General features: G+C 39.7%; 2 protein-coding genes across 2 annotated transcripts in view; one reads left to right on the plus strand and one right to left on the minus strand.

Annotated features, from left to right (window-relative positions):
- The window catches only part of KCTD20 (potassium channel tetramerization domain containing 20), a 111705-nt gene that overhangs the window by 35782 nt on the left and 52271 nt on the right, over positions 1-23652 (plus strand). The window contains exon 3 of the mRNA XM_068557367.1: positions 8166-8312. The gene's annotated coding sequence lies outside the window, so the exon portion shown is untranslated. The remainder of the gene's footprint in view (positions 1-8165; positions 8313-23652) is intronic.
- Positions 1707-21724, minus strand: PXT1 (peroxisomal testis enriched protein 1). The gene is made up of 3 exons (XM_068557369.1): positions 21556-21724; positions 8194-8324; positions 1707-1808 (listed from the first exon to the last, which is right to left on the minus strand). Exons 1-3 carry the CDS (start codon positions 21722-21724, stop codon positions 1707-1709), a joined length of 402 nt encoding a protein of 133 aa, XP_068413470.1.

Consider the following 23652-nt stretch of genomic DNA (forward strand, 5'->3'; position numbering starts at 1 on the left):
GGAAGAAAAGGAGGTAAGAAGCCTTAATAACCTGCCAAAAATCTGAAGGTGTAGATGCTGTTGGCTTAGCATTGATAAATCATGAGCTCCTAGAAACCAGTAAGAACAAGACCAGAAACCCAATAGAAAAATGAGCAATAGAAATATGTATTTGTACATATCCAAAAGGTACATAGTTATTTATTTCAGCATTGCTTATAATACCGAATGATTAGAAACAACCCAGGCATCCGTTAAGAAGGGGCTGATGAAATAAATGATGCTACATCCACTTAACAGAATTCTGTGCATCCTGTCTGACAGAGCTCTCTATGGACCGTGGCAAGCTCTCCAAGAGGTAGTACAGCACATGGTTAAGAACCCAGACTCTGAGAACAGCCTGCCTGGCTTGGTAACCCAGCTATGTCGCTTACTGGCTGTGTGCCCTTGAGCAACTTAGTTACCTTCTGTACTGCCTCTCTCTACTAACTTCTGCCTCAGTTTCCTTAACAGTAAAATAGAGCTAATAATATTGATAATACCTGTCTCATAATGTTCTTATGAAGAGTAAATGAGTTAACATTTGTAAGACAAGTAGAATAGTGCCTGACCACCATGCTAAGCAAAATACTCAAGGTACAGAACAGTGTATATCACATGCTACCTTTTGTGTGTATATATATATTTACTGGTATTTGTACAAAGAAACTCTGGAAGGATATGTAACATATTTATAAACATAATTGGGATTCAGTATAGAAAATAAGAGCAAGGGTTTTCATTGTAAACCTTTTTATACAGTTTTGATTTTTTTAACCATATGAATAAATAAATACCTACTCAAAAGAGTTAAAAAAAATAAATAAGAAAGACGTTTTTGGATCTGTTCCCTGCCAGGAAGCCAAAACCTAGGTGATGATAGGCATTGCCTGAGACAGACCTAAAAAATGAGGGCATTTCCCTTTGGAAGGACGAAGGCGATGCTATATATGATCAAACTACAAAATTATGAACCCCTATGAGCAGGAACAAGTGGAATCCCTCCTTCACAAAAGAAATATGCACAGGTGTTTCATGCTCAATAAAACAACCATATTTATTTCATGTTTTAAATTATTAAGTTTTTAAACAACACTTTTCCTACAAAGAACTCAAAATGCATATACAGAACTTAAAATTTATAACAACAAATTTTCTTAACACTTGCCATACTTCTCAAAGGGTGGAGGGAGGAATATGAGGTAGACAGAAAGGTAAAAAGAGGACGGGGCACTGCAGGTCTGGACGTGGGCAACGAGAGTGGGGTCAACAGGCTGCTGGAGGGCCTGGTACCCAGGGAGGGGGGCCCAGGAGAAAGCACCCATTCCTGTGACCTCTGGTTTGGGGATGAGGTTCAATTTCCCTCATAAGAGGAAATGTTCGAGGTTTCCTTACAAGGAGCACTGGGACTATCCACAGCACTGGTGTTTCCTAAGCAGCAAGGCCTCCTGGGTTCCTAAGTTCCTTGGGCTCTACCATGAGGCAGTCATAGACATCTCATTGCTGGTTGACCAGTGAACAGACAAATGGCCAGTGAGTCCGCAGTTCTCCAACAACCAGGCACAAAGCAACGTTGGGTGAAAACAGAGGAGGTAGAGACGGGTCTTCTTCCCATCTGCCCCGGTGGGATGCATATTTTCTCAGAGGGTAGCAGGAAAGCAGAACCTGACATTTATGTTCCTTTTACATCACACATGGTTATTCCAGAGAAAGCGCAACAACATGTGAACTCCTCCAAAGAAAACTAAGGCAAAATGAGCCAGGATAGCTCTGCCTTCTTGTTGAAAATCCTGTTTAAAAAGAGAGAGAGCAAGAAAGAGGTTAAAATTTTTTTTTTAAGTGATAAAATAATCCAGAGTTAGAAATTCGGTATTGATATTAATTCAATCAATGCCACAGACAAGCTTCTCGGGCTGCTTCATGAAGTGTATGAGTGGAAGAATATCTTAGTCTGTTCCATAATGTCCATACCCTCCACAACACCTTGGGAAGTTTTCCTCTGGACGTTTTCCCATCTTCACCATCAGCAAATTGGGGCACTCTTTTCAGGGTTGATTAACCTCTTTCTCTGGCTTCCCAGAGCACTTTCTTAGTCCTTTCAAAAAGTAAGGGAGTCTGCTTTGGGGTTGGAAGAACAGACTTAGATGGTGAAGAGGAGTGAATATGAGCAAAGTTGGAAGTGACGAAGACCACAGCAGTTTTCTGGAGCTGTAAGTAAATGGCACTGTTTTTATGGGAGTATCAGGAGAAGAAGGCTAGGGGCCAGGCCGAAAGGGCTCTCCCTGGCCCTGCCCTCCTCCTGCAGTCTGTTTTCAACCCAGCAGCCTCGGGGACTGTTGCGGCCCCTCTGCTCAGTGCTCTCCAGTGGTTCGGCCGCACTCAAAAGAGCCCTTACAGGGACCTCAAGGCCCTGCCACCCACCTCTCTGACCGTATCTTTACGGCTTTCTGCATTACTCAGCTTCAGCCACCCTGGCCTCCTTGCTATTCTTCAAATATGCCAGACATGCCCCTGCCTCAGTCTTTGCTATTCACCTGCCTCCACTGCTCTCCCCCCAGGTCCACGGACCCTCCCCTACCTCTGTCAAGGTTTTGCTCAGAAGGCACCTTCAGTGAGGCCTTCCCTTAAAATTGCAGATCCCCCAACACTCCTCATGACTATCTGATAAACTATATTCTTTGTTTGTTTGTTTATTGTTTGTCTCCACGAGATCAGGGAAGTTTTCTCTTGATCACTGCCATATCTCCAGCACTTAAATGGAGCCTGACACATAGTAGGTGCTCAATAAATATTAGTTGACTGAATGAATGAATGCATGATAAACCATTAGCAGCAGGCTAAGGAATTTAGACTTTGTCCTATCAGTAACTGGAAATCATGAAAGAACTTTTTTTCTCCCTTTTATAGTTGATATCAGTTACAAGAATTGAATGAATTTCCTTCCAGCAAGGCAGACAAGAAAATGTATAGAGCACTGAGTCAGATGCTCGTATATTTAAATTCCAGTTTTGCCACTTAGTTGCTGAGTAACCTTGGATAGGATATCTAATCTCTCTGAACCTCAGATGCCTCTCCTGAAATACCTATTCCATTAATTCATAGAGTTATTTGGAAAATTAAATAAAACACATAAGAGTAACTCAGAGTACGTGGAAGAAAATGTTTAGTAAATGTTCGTTTCCCTCTTGTCTTTCTAACAAACTAAGAAATTCCTTATACATTACTGTCAGGGTCCCAGAGAAAACAGATGGCATACTCAAATTAGGAATAATTCAGGGAAGGTCAGATAAAGACACTGTCTACAAAAGTGGGGGGAGGAGGCATAAGGGTAGGCTGGCAACAGCAGAGTTGTTGCCACTCCTAGGCCTGTAGGGACAGGGAGGGGGAAGTTTCTAGAACCCAGGAGCGAGTCCTGTGGAGAAAAATTTCAAAGACACATTTAAGATCGTAAAAGCAACAGGAAGACTTTTTTTTATATTATTTATTTGGTTGCACCAGGTCTTTTTTTTTTTTTTTAAATAAATTTATTATTTATTTATTTATTTTTGGCTGTGTTGGGTCTTCGTTTCTGTGCGAGGGCTTTCCCTAGTTGCGGCGAGCGGGGGCCACTCTTCATCGCGGTGCGCGGGCCTCTCACTATCGCAGCCTCTCTTGTTGCGGAACACGGGATCCAGACGTGCAGGCTCAGTAGTTGTGGCTCACGGGCCCAGTTGCTCCGTGGCATGTGGGATCTTCCCAGACCAGGGCTCGAACCCGTGTCCCCTGCATTGGCAGGCAGATTCTCAACCACTGTGCCACCAGGGAAGCCCTGCACCAGGTCTTAGTTGCGGCTCACGGGCTCCTTAGTTGCGGCACATGGGCTCCTTAGTTGTGGCTCGTGGGGTCCTTAGTTGTGGCACGTGGGCTCCTTAGTTGTGGCATGCGAACTCTTAGTTGCGGCATGCGTGTGGGATCTAGTTCCCTGACCAGGGATCGAACCCGGGCCCCCTGCGTTGGGAGCACGGAGTCTTAACCACTGCACCACCAGGGAAGTCCCAACACTTTTTAAACACACTTTAGGAAAATTACATGCTCCAGATTAAAAAAAAAAAAAAGACCAGGTCCTTGAACCAGAACCCCTCAAAACTAGATGGCAAAATAGAAGATGTTATTTTGAGAATCAAGGCCTATTTGAAAACACAGAACACTTGCTTAAGTGAAAAGAATAAGAAGTCAAGCTATGTGATAGCTCAAGGACAATCGATTTGGTAGACAAAAATACACCTTGGTGAGCTCCTTGCTGGGGAGTTCCAAGAGCAAGAATAAAAGTTTCTTTAAATACATCAAAAGCAGGAAGACATCTGGAGAATCAATGTGACCACTCGATTAAACAAAGTACAAAAGGTGAATAAATGACTATATGAAAGAAATATAGCATGCTAGATTTGAAATTCTGTTATAGTTGCTTGAGGTAAGCCTTAAAGTAGCAGAGTAAACCATGCATTTTACTCTTTAGCATTTTAGAGGCAAACTTAGGAGGAATTTTTAAAATTATTTTTAAAATATTCTGTGGTCTATTTAAAGTGTTCTAAAATGCAATTTTGCAGTACAAGACAAGATTACTTTAAAAGTCTAGGTCAAAGCTAGCTTTGTAAAATGTTGCAAGAAAAGCTAGGGCAGGCATACAGATAGACATATAGATCAATGGAATAGAATTGAGAGTCCAGAAATAAACCCCAAAATTTACAGTTAGTTGATTTTCAACAAGGGTGCCAAGGCAATTCAGTAGGAAAAAAGTAGTCTTTTCAACAGATGGTGCGGTGACAACTGAATACCCATATGCAAAAGAATGAAGGTGAACTTTTAATTCATACCATATACAAAAAATTAACTCTAAATGGGTCAAAGACCTAAATTTAAGAGCTAAAAGTCAATCTCTTGAAAGAAAACATAGGTATAAATCTTCATGACTTTGGATTAGGCAATGGTTTCTTAGATATGACCCCAAAAGCACTAGGAACAAAAGAAAAACAGATAAATTGAAATTCATCAAAGTTTAAAACTTTTGCACTTCCATGAACATCAAGAAGGTGAAAGACATAAAAGGAGGTGAAAGACGAACTTCAGAATGGGAGAAAATATTTGCAAATAATATATCTGATAAGGAACTTATATCTAGAATATATAAAGAACTCCAACAACCCAATTTAAAAATGGGCCAAGGATCTGAATAGACATTTCTCCAAAGAGTTACACAGATGACCAATAAGCACATGAAAAGATGCACAACATTAACCATCAGGGAAGTGCAAATCAAACCCACAATGAGATTCTACTTCACACCCACTAGGCTGACTATAATCAAAAAGACAGTTAACAATAAATTTTGACAAGAATGTGGAGAAACAGGAACCCTTGTACCCTGCTGGTGGGCCACAATGTAAATAGTGCAGCCACTTTGGAAAATGGTCTGGAAGTTCCTCAAAAAGTTAAATATAAAATTGTCATATGACTCAGCAATTCCACTCCTAGGTATGTACTCAAAAGAATTGAAAACATTCCTACACAAAAACTTCTACACAAATGTTCATAGCATCATTATTTATAATAGTCAAAAAGTGGAAACAACCCAAACGTTCATCAAGTGATGAATGGATAAACAAAATGTGATATATACATACAAAAGAATATTATTCAGCAATAAAAAGAGATGAAGTACTGATTCATGCTACAACATGGATGAACCTTGAAAAAAATATTGTGTTAAGTGAAAGAAGCCAAACGTAAAGACAACATATTATATTAGTCCCCTTATGTGAAATTCCAGAATAGGCAAATCCAGAGAGACAGAACATAGATTGGTGGGGCTAGGGGGGAAGATGGGAGGAAATGAGAAGGGACTACTATTGGATTTGAGGTGTCTTTCTGGAGTGACGAAAATGTTCTAAAATTGATTGTGATGACTGGCTGTACAACTCTATGAATATACTACAAACCATTTATTATATTGTTGAAATGGGTGAATTGTATGTTACATGAATTTTATTTCTCAATAAAGTTATTATTTTTTTAAAAAAGAAAGAAAAGTGTCAATTTATTAAGCTGCAGAGGTAAATTTAAAACATAAGTAAATTACAACTTAAAAGGTAAGGGGAAAAAATCATTACCAAAAAAAAAAGGTAAGGGAGAGAAAGAAAAGAAAAATGGAAGACTGGAAGAGGTGGTTACATGGAGAAGTGACTTCCTGATTGGGTTGAGGTAAACTTAGAAAATAGGTGGTTGTGATTTGTCCTACTCTGTTCTCCTCTTCAGAGAAAAACTTAGAAGGAACCAGGAGTATTCAGAGTGTTAGCTAATAAAGAAGCAGAAAAGTTGAACTAAGGACTTGCCCAGAATTCATAAAGCATGGTCATCAGTGAAAACTATAGAGGAAGCTGGAGCATGGAAGGGAGGTGGAGAGTATCATGAGTGCCCTGTAATAAATGATACACAGCAAAGAAGTGTTCAACTCCAAATAGTGAAAGGGCAAAGGCCAAAAACAGATTAATTTTTTGGCTTCAGTAACATCTATTTATCATTTTCTGTGGGTCAGTCTCTATTCCAAGTGATTTACATAGATTATCTCTCTTAATGTTCACAACAGCCTACTCTCTGCACCGTGCAGCCAGGCTTCATTCTAAACGTAAGTCAGCACATGGCACTCTCCTGCTCTCCCTCCCCAGAAGCTTCCTTTATACTTGGCGCAAAACCCAACCTTACCCCTGCCTCTAGGACGGAGGCCAACTCCTGGACTTCAGCACCCCCGACTCCAGCCAATCTGGCCTCCTTGTTGTTCCTATCCCAAGGGCTTTGCCCTCCCAGTTTCCTCTGTCTGGAACACTTTCCCCCCAGGTATTCCCATGGCTCACTCCCTCACTTCCAGTCTCTGCTCAAATATCGCCTCCCCAGAGAGGCCTTCCCTGATGGCCCATCCAAAGTCACTCTCCATCACTCAGTATCCCCTAGAGTCTAGTCATCTGCTTTACTGTTTGTCTGTCCTACATTATGAGTCCTATGACAGCAGGCTCATTTTCCATTCCTGCTCTCTGCCTGGAACTGAGTCTGGCACATAGTAGGAACTCAATAAATGTTTGTTGAGTGAAATTGGTCTATCAGTGCCTGGAACTGAGTCTGGCACATAATAGGCACTCAATAAATATTTGTTTGAGTGAAATTGATCTATCAGTATTTTATTTGTGTTTGTTTCCTTCTTACTTTCAGTAACATTATTGTTGGGACCTTCCATTCTTGTTTTGTCTCAGGGAGTGTTTTATTTGAGGGCATGGCTGAGTGCTGCCACATTTGGACCAGAGCATAGAAGAGGGCCTGACACTCCCTGAAGTCAGCATGATGGCAGCAGCAGTGATAAACAAGACATCACCACAGGCACCTGTCCTGTGATGCGTTTAAGGGGAGGAAGTTGGGCTCTGAGGGGCAGCCAGCCCCCTACCACAGAGCCCCACGTGATCATTCTCTAGCTGCTGCCAACTACAGGTTGTTCTGGAGGAAAACTAAGTGGGCTGTGGATTTCATCACCCCTAAGATTTGAAACAGTAATCATTATTCTTTCCTGTTTCCCTTATATCTCATACAATAATCAGGAGAAACAAAGAAATCAGGGGGAGTTGGGCTTAGATCATAACCTGGTTTGGTTCAAGGAGGATAACCACCATCTAAGGCAAAGGTTCTCCTCCCTGACGGAGTGTTAGATTCACCTGGACTAATCTCTCAAGGTGGGGCCCAGCATCTGTAATTCTTAAAACTTCACAGGTGAATCTAACATGCTTCCTAGTTTGAGGGTATGGAGCAAAGTTTCTCACACTTTAATGTGCACTCAAATCCCCTAGGGTGTGTGTAAAACGGTAAATTCTGATTCCAGAGTTGTGGGCTGGGGCCCAAGATTTTGCACATCTGACCAGCTGCCAAATGATGCTGACGCTGCTGGTCCGTGGACCACACAGTTTGAGTAGCAAGTGTGAGATCTAATACTGGCTTTGACTCAGGTTCACAATTTTCAGATCTAATGCTTGGCAATCCAGTCATCATTAATCTATGTGTTCTGCTAATTCCTGGGCATCCCAGCCACTTGACAGCCATTGTTCTGTTTGTTCTTTCCTCCTCCCTGACAGGCCCTTACTGGGGAAACTGAATTCTCACCTCTTGAACCATTCTATGATCGATGCTGTCCCCGATGTTTCTCAGCTGCCTGGCCAACTTGTGGATTGTTTCCTCCTGGTGATGGTTCTGGCCAATGCTATTCTCCTTGGGCTGAGAAGGTGGGTTGTGATCTGCATAAGAATTCAAAGAGAAAACTCCATTAACTCTGTAAATCACTCACCACTAGTCACTTAAAACTGTCTTAGACAAGGAGAGGGATGAAATCCCAGCATCATAATGACTATTGAAAAGGAAAGCTTTGCCCTGGAATAGATCAACTCTGTCCAGTAGAAATATAATTCAAGCTACATATGAATTTTAAATGTTCTACTGGTAAAATCAGGTAAAAATAATTTTAGTAATATATTTTACTTAGGACAATATATCCAAAGTATTATCACTATAAAGCAAAATCAATATAAAATTTTTAACGATATGTTTTACACTCTTTTTATTATATTTAAGTTTTCAAAATCCAGTGTTTATTTTATACTTAAAGCACATCTCAATCCAGATATCAACTAATTTCATTGGAAAACCTTGTATTTTTATTTCATGAAGTTTACAGTTAAAAAGTAAATTCGTATATTCAAGTTGTTCCAAACATACCTAAAACTTCTCCAACAATTAAGTATCAGTTTTTTAAACTTAAATTAATTAAAATTAAATAAAACTTAAAATTCAGTTCCTCAATTGCACTGGCCACATTTCAAGTGCTCTGTTATTTTCCAAGTATTGAATTTTTAATATCCAGAAGGAAAAAGTATCTTACTTTATGCTGAAAAGTTCTGAAAATAAAATTGTAGTCTAAATGACCTAGTGGGGAATTTGGAAAAATCTCATGGTTAATCTTTTTGAAAGAATAATTCCTTCATAAAGCAAATAATAAGCCTCAATGTATTGGAACTCTTAAAAATATTGTTGTATGTTGAGAATCCTTCGGTTGCATTTAGGAAAACTTTCAAGCAAATATGCTTCTAAGGTTTTATAAGTGCTTTTCCACTGCCAGCTATAATGTGAATATTTTATTTTCTCAAATGATGGTCATCCTTTTATAATCTTGATTTTGTTCACTAAAACTAGAGGTCTGGGGCCTTCTGGTTCAAGACTGAGCACAAGCACTGACCTCTCCATTTCTCCTAGTCCTAGTCTTCTCCCAAGACCCCACCAAAATGAAAGTATAAAAAAGAGTAAAACCACAACAGTGAAGAGAATGGGAAGCAGGGTCAAGAGCAGATGAGAGATCTGTGTATGTTTCTAGAAGGCAGAAAGCAGAGAAGACAAGATATGGACAAGTGAGCCAGACAAAGAAAGTGCCAAGAACCCACGACAGGAAACCCATTTACTCCACCAAGACCCTGAAGCTGGGAAAGGGAGACATGCCATTGACTATAATTCTGATGAGGATCAACTGTACCACTTGGTACCCTTGACAGCCCCAGCCCACTAGACCCATCAGATTTCTGGTAAAAAATCCAGATCACTCTTCTCTAAAGAGGAGAACAAATCTTGTGGAGAAAGCTAAAACTTCTTTATGAATGTTGGTGCCTTGGGTTAAAGGTCTCCTTGTTCTGGCATTTGAGGGACCTGGGGCCAGAAAGCTTCCCTAACTCATTACCCTAAAGCTCCCCCAACTCAGAGCCCCCATTTGAGTCCCCACTCAGTGAGGAGCCCTGGAGAAGCAGTTAGGCACAGTGGTAAGATTCTGAAGCCAGATCATTTGGGTTCAAATGTAAATCCACTACAGATAAAACTATGTAACCTGGGAAAGTTATTTAATCTCTCTATGCCTCAGTTTCTTCAACTGTAAAATGGGAATGATAATGTATTATTTTATCAATTCTAAGATTTTATAATGCCTCCAAAACAGAATGTGTTTTATAGTCTATGGCATGTCATAGTCCAACAGCATTGTTTACCTTCTTAGCAGGAAACAAAATTATAGTACATTTTACAATTGATGGAATATTAAACTTAATGAGATACCACAGTAACTACCTTGTAGAGGTGTTATTGAGATGATTAAATGAATTACTATATTTAACCTGTGCAGGACAGCACCTGGAACATGGTGGCTACTGCTACCACCTGGGGAAACAGTCCTACTCACATAACAGCAGAAAAAACCCACACCAGCTAACCAGTCAGTATTTCTTTAAAATAACAAAAGATGACCAGGCAACTGAGAAGAACCACAGAATGAAAGAGAAATGCCAGATAAACAACCAAAACAGTAACACTGAAGAAAACAGATATAATTCAAGGAACAGAAGGGAATGTTTGCAAATTCTAATGTATATGTTTAGAGAGAGTTAAGAAAATATTACATTTAGGAAACAAAAGAGAATGCTATGAAAAAAGAATAAACCTACAACAAAATCTTTCAGATTTAATAATATGATTGCTAAAATTAAAAATACAATTGATGGTCTGAAAAAATAAAGTCAAGGACATCACTCAGAAAAAAAATCAGAAATTTTAAAATATGAGAGAAAAGATAGGTGATATAGAGAACCAATATGGAAAGACCAGCATCTGATTAATCAGTCACAGAGGGACTTCCCTGGTGGTCCAGTGGTTAAGAATCCGCCTTCCAATGCAGGGGACACGGGTTCGATCCCTGGTCGGGGAACTAAGATCCCACATGCCACGGGGCAACTAAGCCCACGTGCCACAACTACTGAGCCCGTGCACTCTAGAGCCCACACACCACAACTACTGAGCCCGTGTGCTCTGGAGCCTGCGCACCACAACTAGAGAGAAGCCCATATGCCACAAAAGAGCCCGCACGCCACAACTAAAGATCCCGTATGCCGCAATGAAGATCCTGTGTGCCGCAACTAAGACCCGACGCAGCCAAATAACTAAATATTAAAAAAAAAAAAAAATGAGAGTCACAGAAAGAGAGGAATAGAGGGGGGAAATTGTCACAAGACAACTTCCCAGAGCTAAAGGACACCAAACTTCAGATTAGAAAGTCCCACCAAAAAAAAAGAAAACCCCACCAAGTTCTCAGGACAACAAATGGGGAAATAAAATCCTCACCTCGGGAGCATATCGATATTTCAAAATACCAAGCATAAGGAGATGCTAAAATTCTCCAAAGAGAAACATGGATTAGTTTGATGACTGATTTCCCATCAATAATGGGTACTAGAATATAGTAGAACAATTAATGCCCTCAAGGATTTTATAAAAAATTACTTTCAACCTAGAAGTCTCTGACTATCTAATTCTCAATAATTTGTGAGAGGTGAAGAAAGACATTTGCAGACATGCAAGGACTCAAGAAGTTGTTCTCCCATGCACAATTTCTTAGGAAGCCTCTTGAGAAAGTTTTCCAGTAAAACAGAGTATGACTAAACCAAGAAAAAGAAGATTTAGCAAAAGGTGGATCCAACAGTGTACCAGACCTAGAGAGTGATGAGATTAGAGCAAGAGAACGGCTCTAAAAGGGAAGTCCCTGAGGAAAGGGAGATTTGGTAGAAGAGATAGCATGGTTGAAAATTTGGGGAAACTTGAAGATATCATAAGTACAAATCATGTGAGGAGGGGCGGAGAGGCAATGAGAAAGTCCAGAAAACAATAAAAGGTCATACAGGAAGTTTATGGTCCAAAGTGAAGCCAATTAAAATGTGGCTTAGTTTAAACTGAAGGAATTGTTTTATAGTTTCTTCCAAAAGGGTATTCCTCTGTGTTAAACTTTACAGTACTTTACCTGCATCACTAGTGATGAAATAAAATTCATATTTTATGGCAGACAAGAAAAATTTAAACATAAAACTTTTCTTTGCCTGTTTCAGCCTCCTCCTTCCCCTTTAGTGTGTATTGTAAATCTGTGGTAACCAGACCTCCCTAGGAGATAACCTTCCCTGTTACTTTTATAAGGGGCCACCATAACCCATGACCCACTACTTGTAGATCTGGATTATGTAAATTGTCAACAATATGTCATTTAATGTACAGCCTCCTGTCTCAAAAACTTATATAACTGTGCTTTGACCTTTAACAGGCAGAACAGTTCTCAGAGCTTTCTGAGAGGCTGTTCCCAGGTTATAATCCTCAATTTGGCTCGAATAAAATTTTCCATTTCTTTCTTAGATCGACCAATTAATTTTTTTGTCGTCACTAGGCACAATTTTAAGCAATCACAGCTTTAATCCCCTATTTCATTACTGGGAGGTGATTATTCTCAGGGAAAGTCATTTCAGTACATATGGACTTTATTGCTGGTAGTGACCACTCCTGAATCCCAGAGCCTTAAGAGAGTATGAAGAGTATTTGCACAACCTTTTTTTTTTTTTCTTGTTTCTTGAGGTAGGCTTGTATTGCTGTAAACTTCCCTCTTGGAACTGGTTTTGCTGCATCCCATACGTTTTGGATCGTCGTGTTTTCATTGTCATTTGTCTCTAGGTATTTTTTGATTTCCTCTTTGATTTCTTCAGTGATCTCTTGGTTATTTAGTAACATATTGTTTAGCCTCCATGTGTTTGTGTTTTTAACATTTTTTTCCCTGTAATTGATTTCTAATCTCATAGCGTTGTGGTCAGAAAAGATGCTTGATATGATTTCAATTTTCTTAAATTTACTGAGGCTTGATTTGTGACCCAAGATGTGATCTATCCTGGAGAATGTTCCGTGTGCATTTGAGAAGAAAGTGTAATCAGCTGTTTTTGGATGGAATGTCCTATAAATATCAATTAAATCTATCTGGTCTGTTGTGTCATTTAAAGCTTGTGTTTCCTTATTAATTTTCTGTCTGGATGATCTGTCCATTGGTGTAAGTGAGGTGTTAAAAGTCCCCCACTATTATTGTGTTACTGTCGATTTCCTCTTTTATAGCTGTTAGCAGTTGCCTTATGTATTGAGGTGCTCCTATGTTGGGTGCATATATAGTTGTAATTGTTATATCTTCTTCTTGGATTGACCCCTTGATCATTATGTAGTGTCCTTCCTTGTCTCTTGTAACATTCTTTATTTTAAAGTCTATTTTATCTGATATGAGTATTGCTACTCCAGCTTTCTTTTGATTTCCATTTGCATGGAATATCTTTTTCCATCCCCTCACTTTCAGTCTGTATGTGTCCCTAGGTCTGAAGTGGGTCTCTTGTAGACAGCACATATATGGGTCTTGTTTTTGTATCCATTCAGCGAGCCTGTGTCTTTTGGTTGGAGCATTTAATCCATTCACGTTTAAGGTAATTATTGATATGTATGTTCCTATTACCATTTTCTTAATTGTTATGGGTTTGTTTTTGTAGGCCCTTTTCTTCTCTTGTGTTTCCCACTTACAGAAGTTCCTTTAGCATTTGTTGTAGAGCTGGTTTGGTGGTGCTGAATTCTCTTAGCTTTTGCTTGTCTGTAAAGCCATCGAATCTGAATGAGATCCTCGCCAGGTAGAGTAATCTTGGTTGTAGGTTCTTCCCTTTCATCACTTTAAATATGTCATGCCACTCCCTTCTGGCTTGTAGAGTTTCTGCTGAGAAATCAGCTGTTAACATTATGGAAGTTCCCTTGTATGTTATTTGTCATTTTTCCCTTGTTGCTTTCAATAATTTTTCTTTGTCTTTAATTTTTGTCAATTTGATTACTATGTGTCTCGGTGTGTTTCTCCTTGGGTTTATCCTGCCTGGAACTCTCTGCGCTTCCTGGACTTGGGTGGCTATTTCCTTTCCCATGTTAGGGAAGTTTTTGACTATAATCTCTTCAAATATTTTCTCAGGAACTTTCTCTCTCTCTTCTCCTTCTGGGACCCCTATAATGCGAATGTTTTTGCGTTTTATGTTGTCCCAGAGGTCTCTTAGGCTGTGTTCATTTCTTTTCACTCTTTTTTCTTTATTCTGTTCTGCAGCAGTTAATTCCACCATTCTGTCTTCCAGGTCACCTATCCGTTCTTCTGCCTCAGTTTTTCTGCTATTGATTCCTTCCAGTGTATTTTTCATTTCAGTTATTGTATTGTTCATCTCTGCTTGTTTGTTCTTTAATTCTTCTAGGTCTTTGTTAAACATTTCTTGCATCTTTTTGATCTTTGCCTCCATTCTTTTTCCGAGGTCCTGGATCATCTTCAGTATCATTATTCTGAATTCTTTTTCTGGAAGGTTGCCTATCTCCACTTCATTTAGTTGTTTTTCTGGGGTTTTATCTTGTTGCTTCATCTGGTACATAACCCTCTGCCTTTTCATCTTGTCTATCTTTCTGTGAATGTGGTTTTTGTTCCACAGGCTGCAGGATTGTAGTTCTTCTTTGCACAACCTTTTACCTTTGTAAAATAACAAGTGGACAAGAGGGTATTGGAAGTCGTGGCCTCTCCACATGCTGGACCATCTGCTTCCGGATTGGAAAACACATGCCTCCCTTTTTCAGAAACATACCACCTCAATGGAACGCAAGGCTTTGTCTCAAACTCAGTGTGACCTCTTCTTCAAGTAAAGGAAAGTGGCTTCTTTTAGGAGAGCGTTAAGCCATTAGCTAGTGCTTAAGAGTCAATCATTTTGAACATTTTAATCTTTCAAGTATAAAATCAACAGTAATTGCCCCATCTCAAAGGACACACCCTCTCAGAATCAATTAAACATACTATAGTTGAATGTTCGATTGTTAACAGTACCTAATCTGAATAATAATTTCCAAAAAATGTGCTTACATTTAGCAGGACTACTAGTCAATCTCAGGAAGGCTCAAAGTCTCTTACCAAGGACACACTGCTCCTTTAAAAAAGGATTACCAGTATCACCCAGGATTGAAGTACAGCAAAAGGTAATTAGTCACGCAATGAGAATGAAAGGAAGTTTGCACAACTGAAGCGTGAATTCGAGCTACCAGACTAGACTTGGCATCAGTAAGTGTAGACTACTCTTCCAAGAGGTGCCCTGATGAAGGAATGAGAGAGAATGGACAGTAGCGAGAGGAAGAGGTGTGTTGAAGGAATTCTCTAAGTTGGGAGTCTTGAGCAGGTTTGTAGGTTGAGGAGAGGAATTAGCTCAGGAGTGATGGAAAATGGAAGGTAGAGTAGGGCAAATTGTTGAGGCGGAGTCCCAGAGGTTTAGGAGAAATGAGAATGAAAACGTGAGGAAGGATAAATTTTGAATGGGGTGGGGGGGGGTGTCTTCCCTTCCTTTGAGATAGGATAGAAAGAGAGAAGATGTGATGCTCATGTAAGGAAGACTGCAATAAGGGCTAAGGAGATTAAGGTGTTTACCCCCAGTGACATCAGTTTTGTCCATGAAGCAGAGAACTCAACCATCTGCTGAGAAAGAGAGGAATCCTGAAGTGGCTGAAATTAGTCACCAACAGAAATGGAAAAAAAGAAAACTGACCAGAGCTAAAGACCACCATCACCCCCCAAAAAAAAGAGAAAGAAAAAATATGTATATATGACCTTGATGTGCATTCTCTTTCCAGCTGGCAAGAGTCCTAAACTTGGATCTAAAGAAAAGAAAATTTTATCCTATCCTCACATAGGAGAAAGTCTTGACTCAGTTACTTTCTAATTTCCTGTTCTTAGATTCTCTGTGCCTCAGTTTCCTCATTTGTCAAAAGGGACTTTAAGATTATTCTGAATATTAAACAATAATGTTCATGAAGTGCCTGGTATACAATAAGTCCTATGTCATATGTCTTAGCTACTACCACTGGACTTGGTGTTAGACTATATTTACATAGATACAATAACATAAACCAAGATTGTTGGTTATTAAATTTTAGAATCAACTGATGGAAAAAGCATGGAAGAGTTGGTTTTGGCTGGAAGACAGAATGTATATGTTAAAACTCCAGCTAATAAAAATTAAAAAGTACAGTTGTGCCTTGGTATCGAGGGGCATTGTTTCCAGAACACTCTCCCCTACCCTGGCAGATACCAAAATCCGAGGATGCTCAAGTCCTTTATATGAAGTGATGAACCTGGCTGGGTTCAAAAGTAAAGAGCTCTGAGGGCAAGGGTCCCCAGAGCTCCAGGACGGTACACAGAATAGAGTGGGAAGGATGAGATGGGGGCAGGGAGAGCCAGGGTCTCAGTGCATTAATTCACTTCAGCCAAGGGTAAGCTCCTAAGTAGGTGGCTTAAATAGTAGGTGAAATATATGGCCCTTTGATCAAAATTGCAACCATATTTCCTGTCATTTCAGTTTCTACTGTTGTTTCAAGAGTATCTCACCTCAAGCCATTTTGAAATGACACCCTAACAATTAACTGACACCCCAGCAAGGATAATTTGACAATTACCTGAGAAAAGGTGAGGGCACCAGTGAGGGCTGAGAGTTCATGCAAGAGGGAAGGTGCCCAGAGAGAAGAAAGGGCAACCGAGTGGGGACACCCTCCAAATGAATATCATCTACTTCAAAATGGGTTTAGGGCCAGCCCTACCTGTGCCAATCAAAAGCATAATGATTTGCAACTATTATTTTACCTGATTAATTGTCACCTGGGGAATACAAAATCTAGTATCTGCAGTAGAAAGATGGAATACAAGTTGGATAAGTTTCAGTAATGGACGTTGGGAGAAATGAAGGAGCTGTAAGGATGCCAGCAAGCCTTGGGTATCCCAATTGGGTAGGCAAAGGGGCAGAGAAGGAAGGACCTAGAGACAGGATGCAACAAAAGATTGTGCCCAAAGCAAGAGGTGTGTTTTGCATTCTGGAACTCAACATAATAACTATTTGTATTTTGTGTATGTCTGACCAACTAAGTGGCAAAACCCTTGAGCACATGTATCTATTTCATAACTGGAACCTAGCTCAGTGCCCTACACAGATATTGTTGATTATGATTATAAAGTTGCATAAGGGGGTGGAGAGAATGGGACAGAAAAGGGTTGAGGGAAAATGTTGGCTACTCTGTAAGTTGATCTAAGGACAGCCCTACCTTTTCCTTTGTCTTGAAGACAGCTCTCCTTTCATTTAAAGTTGCAAAATAGCAATAATAATGCACATTCACATATTTTAAACTCTTGGTATAGAACCTTATCAAAATCCTGGAGACCCTCTCACAGTTGGTGGTGGAAGTGTAAATTGGTACAACCTCTGTGGGGGGCAATGTATCTATTTATCAAATTTTACAAACGCTAAGTGTTTGGAAACAACCCAAATGTACATCAATAGGAAACTACTTAAATAAATGATGGTGCATCCACACTATGGAATATTATGCCACTATAAATAAGAATTAGGAAGCTCTGTAAGTATTAATGCAGAGAGATCTCCAGATCATAATGTTAAGTGAGAAAACAAGTAAAAACAATGTGTTGAATGTGCTACCTTTGTCTAAAAAGGGAGGGGTATATAAATTTATATTCACAATTGTTCATATTCGCAAAAATAACCTCTGGAAGGATACCCAAGAATCTAAGAACAGTGGCTACCTATGATAGGAATTGAGCAGATGGGGGACAAGAATGCAGGAGAGACTTTTCACTATATGCCTTTTCTTATTCTTTAGTTTCCCAACCTTGAAAGTGTATTTTTTTTTAAGAAAACACTTACATAGCACTTACAGTGTGTCAGCCACTGTTGCAAGCCATTTAAAATAAGTAATGCATTACTATTATTATTAACATAAATACTTATTCACATTTTAATTTTAAAACTATCCCAGAATTGTCATCATTGTACTGAGATTATGCCGAAAAATATCTTTGTTCTTAGGAGACAGTATGCGGAATTACTTGGAGATCAAGTTAGTTATGTCTGCAACTTTATCTCAAATGGTTTAGCAAAGAAAAACATCTGTGTATGCATTCATGAGTATGTGCCTCTGTGTGTGTATGTGTGTGGAGAGAAAGAGAGACAGAAAGCAAATGTGGCCAAAGAAATGGTAAATCCATGTGAAGAGTATATGCGTAAACCATAGACTTATCTGTGCAACTTTTTTGTAGATTTTAAATTTTCCAAGGTCAACATTGGAGGGGAAAAGTATCTTAGAAAAGTCCTTAAAACTTAAAACATTTCCATTTAGTTTCTACAGAGTCTTTGGACTGGTTTTCAATGCCCTTAGAATAATCTCAACTTATCTGTCTGTCCTCCTCACTCTTCTTCTTAAATCTTATGCTCTAACTAAACTGTATCTCCATTCGACCAAATCTTACCTGTGAAGCATATCTCAAAAATTACTTTCTCTAAGTTACCTTTTTTGAGTCTTCCAAAATAATGTCATCTCTCACCACTTCGAATATCTATAGCACTTTCAGTTCTATTGAGATACATCGTAGTCTAGATTTTGTTACGATCATTGCATGTTTTCATTACGTAAAATGACAGAGATGATTATGCATATTAGATGTGTATATTAGCATACTTACCTATTGGATACACATTGTCTATAGCAATAATTATGGGTTACCATTACTCCCTAAGAACTTGGAATTGAAAGAAAAAAATGTCTTCTGACAACTAAAAGGCAAGATCAATGTGTGTTTAGTGGAAAAATAGGTGAGATGGGCAGTCATTGGAAGGGGAGAGGCTACTAGCTCTCCCTCGAACAAGCCCTTCCCTCTGCCTGCAACTTGCACCCTCCTTAACCCCCTCAGGTCTCAGTCTTGGGTTACATCTCAAGGGAAGCCTTCTCTAACCTCCCTAGTAGGTCAAAGCCCCATTACAGCATCTGGCCCTCTTCTTAGCACCTATCACATTATATTTAACATTGGTGTGTGTAATTGACTGCTATCTGCCTCCTTTGCCAGACTGTCTGCTCCAGGAAGGAAAGGGCTGTTACTGTTTTTGTTCACCATTGTCACCCCAGAACCTAGCACAGTGCCTAGAATATAGTAAGCCCTAGTATTTTTTTTTTTTTTTTTTGATGAATAAAAAAAGTAAATGTGTCCATCTAGAGGAGGAAAGGGAGAGGTGGTGAGCCTTAGAAGCACCAAAAAAAAAAAAAAAAAAAGGCAAAATGAGCATCCAGGCACTCTCAAAGGGAGAAAGAAGCTGAATAACTGGACCCTCTACTGACTTCTACAATTAATATATCCCATTTACACTAGCTATACATATGTGTATGTATACATATATGTGTGTTTATATATATTTATTTTATTTTATTTTAATTTTTTGGCCATGCCATGCGGCTTGTGGGATCTTAGTTCTCCGACCAGGGATTGAACCCGGGCCCCTTGCAGTGGCAGCACAGAGCCCTAACCACTGGACCACCAGGGAATTCCCCTATGTGTGTATATATTTTTAATTCTGCCCTTTCCTATCAATACTTATTACATTTTTAGAGGTGGGCAGGGCCTCTTTCCACTTTTAATCATTTTTGTTTTCCCAAGAATGTCTAATTTATCTTAAATGACATATCAGGATGGTTGCTCTGGACTTCCCAAAATCCTACCCACCACCTCGACTTTTCTAAGAAGTGTCTTTAATTCCCCATACAAATACTATGGGTTGTTTTTTTTTCCAAAGAGTTACGTTCATACGTGTAGTGTAGATGTCCCCAAAGTAACAGAGATAAATTTGGGCTTCAGTGAGGACAAAAGCCACTAAGGGGAGAAAGGGACCTTCTCGATCAGCTTCTTCATTAAGAGTTTTACTTTGGGCAGTATTTGCGGTATCTATCTTAAATATCCTATCTATCTAATCTGTCTCTATCATCTGTCTCATCCATCATCCATCCATCCATCCATCCAATCAGGTTCCCAGCAGGAGAGCTTCGCAGGGTCGTCTGCGCGACCTCCCACACCTGGGCGGGCTCCGCCCCCACTGAGCTGCTCAGACCAGCTCTCCGGCTGGAAAAGCGCTTGGGGCGGGGCTGGCGGTAGAAGTCACGTGGGCGGCTGTGACCAATGGGAAGCGCAGACGGCACGCGTTGGCCGGAGGCGGTCTCTCGCGCCGGAGGTGGTCTCCCGCACCGGAAGTGGTGCGTCTTGCCGGTTCCCTGCCTCTGGGTAGAGTGAGAGGGAGGGAGGCGGGGCACCGTGAATATACCGCCTGGCACCTCCGATGACCCTGGCGTTAGCGTTCTCGACGCCGGAATAACAGTTCTATGTCCCCCTCACACCGCACCTCTCAGTCTGCACATCCCCCATTCCTTTAGTGATACCGTAAAATATAAGGGGAGAAAAGCACTGCTTCTTCCTGAGTCTGTCAGGGAAGGAAATTGGGCGGGGGGGAGGTGGATTGTGTCTGCTACCACCTCTAATCGGGGCTTCCCTTGTTCCTGTCTGGCGGTCGTTGAATGCACACTGGTGATGCACCAGTCGAAAATGCCAGGCGCAATTAAGATTTTACATACATAGTAAAACGAGAGCTCTAGGCGAGAAAACGAACAGATCAGGTTGTTGGCTGTTACTCCCTAACTCGAAGGTAGTAGCATTATTAATTCTTCACCCTGCTTCTGCTTTTGAGGTGAAACTGTAATTAGGAAAGCTTTTGGGGTAAATGTGGCAACTGCGCACAGTGCACCTCAGTTTCATGAGGGTTCTGTGAGGCTTAAGTGGTATAGTGGGTGTGAAAACATTGGAAAAGGTTTACAATAAAATACAAGCTCTAGAATACTGCACAACTTTATGAATATACTAAAACCCACTGAATTGTGTGCTTTAAAAGTTTGAACTTTATGGTGTATGAATTACATCTCAATTTTAAAAAGCAAAATATACGTTCTAGAGGGTATTCATAGATGATACAGGCTCAGGCTTTGATAAATCATTGTTGACACCTGCCCAGATGAAAATTCGAAATTTTAGTCGATTGAGTTCTTTCTAGAAAATGGATACCATATTTGATATGGTGGCAAGCGTCTATCAGGATGCTTGAAATTTCCACTTTCTCAGTGGCATGTAATTCTTTTAAATTGGAGAATAGTTTGAGATTAATTTTAATAATTCCTTTCAGGTGTCTAGCATATTTTTAATCTAAAGTCTTTTTTAAAAGTCTAAAACCTCATACATATAACCCTAACACTCTTTAATGCTTTTCAAAACATAACACTTTAATTTTCCGACATTTTGGGACATTTAGGAATCACACTTTTTTGAAAAACAAAATTTCACATTTATCTTTCCCTCATGTTCCTTCCTATATTGACAAAATCAAGAAGGAACCTAAACTGAATTTTCCCTACCTTAACAATGCAGACATTTTCAGGTCAAGTTTAAACATAAATTTTTATTAAAAGATAAATTTGATCTATTTCAGTCAATTTGGGATCATCTTAATTAGTTGTCACACCAGTGATTCAGGGCTAATAGAAACTAAGAGATTTATACCATGAAGCAAAGTCAGTTTTAGATTTTTCTATGTAAGAACTTTGATGAATAGATTTATGACTCACTACTTATAGTTAATGTTTAATTTTATATCCTCAATATCAAGAAAAATACAAGCTAAGTAGAATATTTAACTTAGTTTAATACAAATAATATCTTACCTGGGTTCCTTGACATGGCTGAAACTGGCTGGGAGCTGACAAGTCGGGTCATGTAAGCCTTCTGAAAACTGTATTTCAACCACAGTGATTTGCAACAATTTGTTACTTTGGGAGAGAGATTCAGAAGTTGTTTAGGTTCACAAACACTGGCATGTTTTTTCTTCTTCATGTTTTTTCCCTGTTGAAAAAATATATTTTCAGAGGATTTCCCCCCTTTCTCAGTATATATTTGGTATGTTAGATGAATACTGATGTTGTAACACAGGCAGCCTTTGTTCCGTATATAAAAAGGTTTTGGATTTGGGTGGAAAATGGAACAGGGTGATCTCTAAGTTCTTTTTCAACTTAAGTAAACATCTTTCCATGTTGTTTGGTCTTTAGATCTGCTACACCACCCTGCATCCTCATCTCCCAGCAGTTTTCGTCATCTTTTTAATAGCTACATTCCATCAAGGGAACAGTCTAAATTAGTACACATAGAAGAAAAGAGACAAATTAGAAGCCAAAAGAAAAATAGATTAAAAAAAAAAAAAAAAAAAAAAAAACCCTAGGGAATTCCCTGGTGGCGCAGTGGTTAAGAATCTGCCTGCCAATGCAGGGGACACGGGTTCAAGCCCTGGTCCAGAAAGATCCCACATGCTGCGGAGCAACTGGGCCCGTGCACCACAGCTACTGAGCCTGCTCTCTAGAGCCCGCAAGCCACAACTACTGAGCCTATGCTCCACAACTACTGAAGCTTGTGTGCCCTAGGGCCTGCGAGCCACAACTACTGAGCCCGCATGCCACAACTACTGAAGCCTGCGCGCCTAGAGCCTATGCTTTGCAACAAGAGAAGCCATCGCAATAAGAAGCCCGCGCACCACAACGAAGAGCAGCCCTTGCTCACCGCAACTAGAGAAAAGCCTGGGTGCAGCAATGAAGACCCAATGCAGCCAATAAATAAATAAATTTATTAAAAAAAAAAAAAAAACCTAGACAGGTGGGGAAGGTTGGAGATGGAATACATTCTTCGTCCTATTTTGGTGTGTCTGTGCGTGCGTGAGTTTCCTCCCCAGAATGATTCTTGTATTCCCTATTTAATCCTCCATAAACACACAGTCCATCTCTACAGACACTAATGAAGGCTATTCTCCTGTGCTCACTCCTCCCCTTTTTTTTCTAATATTGTAGCACCAATCCAATAATTTGAAGAATTGAAAATTTTCATTGTCTATTAGTGCACTTGATTATCTTATTCTAAAGGTTGGCCACAGAGTTTCATTTGCAATTTTACCTTGTAAATCTAAGCAGTTACCAGAAAGTGAAGGAATGGATGAGAGGTCAGACCATAAAAAACAACTAAAGAGGTAGCAGGGGAGATCTTCAGGAGCCTCAGATCAGTACTATCCAATAAAAATTTGTGAACCACGTATGTAACGTTAAGTTTTCTAGTGGCTACGTTAAAAAAGTGAAAAGGAACAGGTAAAATTAATTTTAATAATATATTTTATTTAACCAAATGTATCCCTAAATAAATCCCAATGCTATCATTTCAACAGGTAGTCAATATAATTATTAATGAAATATTTTATATCCTCATTAATGTAAGTCTTCAAAATCTGGTATGTATTTTACACTTGCAGCACATCTCGATTCAGACTAGCCACATTTCAGGTGCTCAGTAGCTACATTTGGCCAGTGGCTATTGTACTGGACAGTAAATGCAATAAAGTGGTATTGCAGCTTTAGAGGAAGAAGCAAGAATTGAAAAGAAATGGCTTTTAGAGAAAGACAATAAGCAGCTATCTCAGCTAGAAAAACCAAGGTAGGGGAAATCATCAAGTAAAATTCTGATTCATCATTTTTCAAATGTACCACATTTTCCAGTGTAGAATGCTATTACAAATTTTGATTATTGTAATTTGGGCCAGATTAGGGGAGAGGGAGTTGTGGGATGAAGGGTAGTGTGTGCCTGGGCATTTTTAGTGCCTTAGGCTGCCTGACATTTTAATTATACTCATCAGGCAATCTTCTAACCTTAATTTGATTTCTCAAGTAAACTTTCCAATGGGAAAAGGATATCCTCTACAGCAAATGCATCAGAGCCAGATCAGCCCT

The sequence above is a fragment of the Eschrichtius robustus genome, chromosome 12 (genome assembly GCF_028021215.1).
Source record: "Eschrichtius robustus isolate mEscRob2 chromosome 12, mEscRob2.pri, whole genome shotgun sequence".
NCBI lineage: Eukaryota > Metazoa > Chordata > Mammalia > Artiodactyla > Eschrichtiidae > Eschrichtius > Eschrichtius robustus.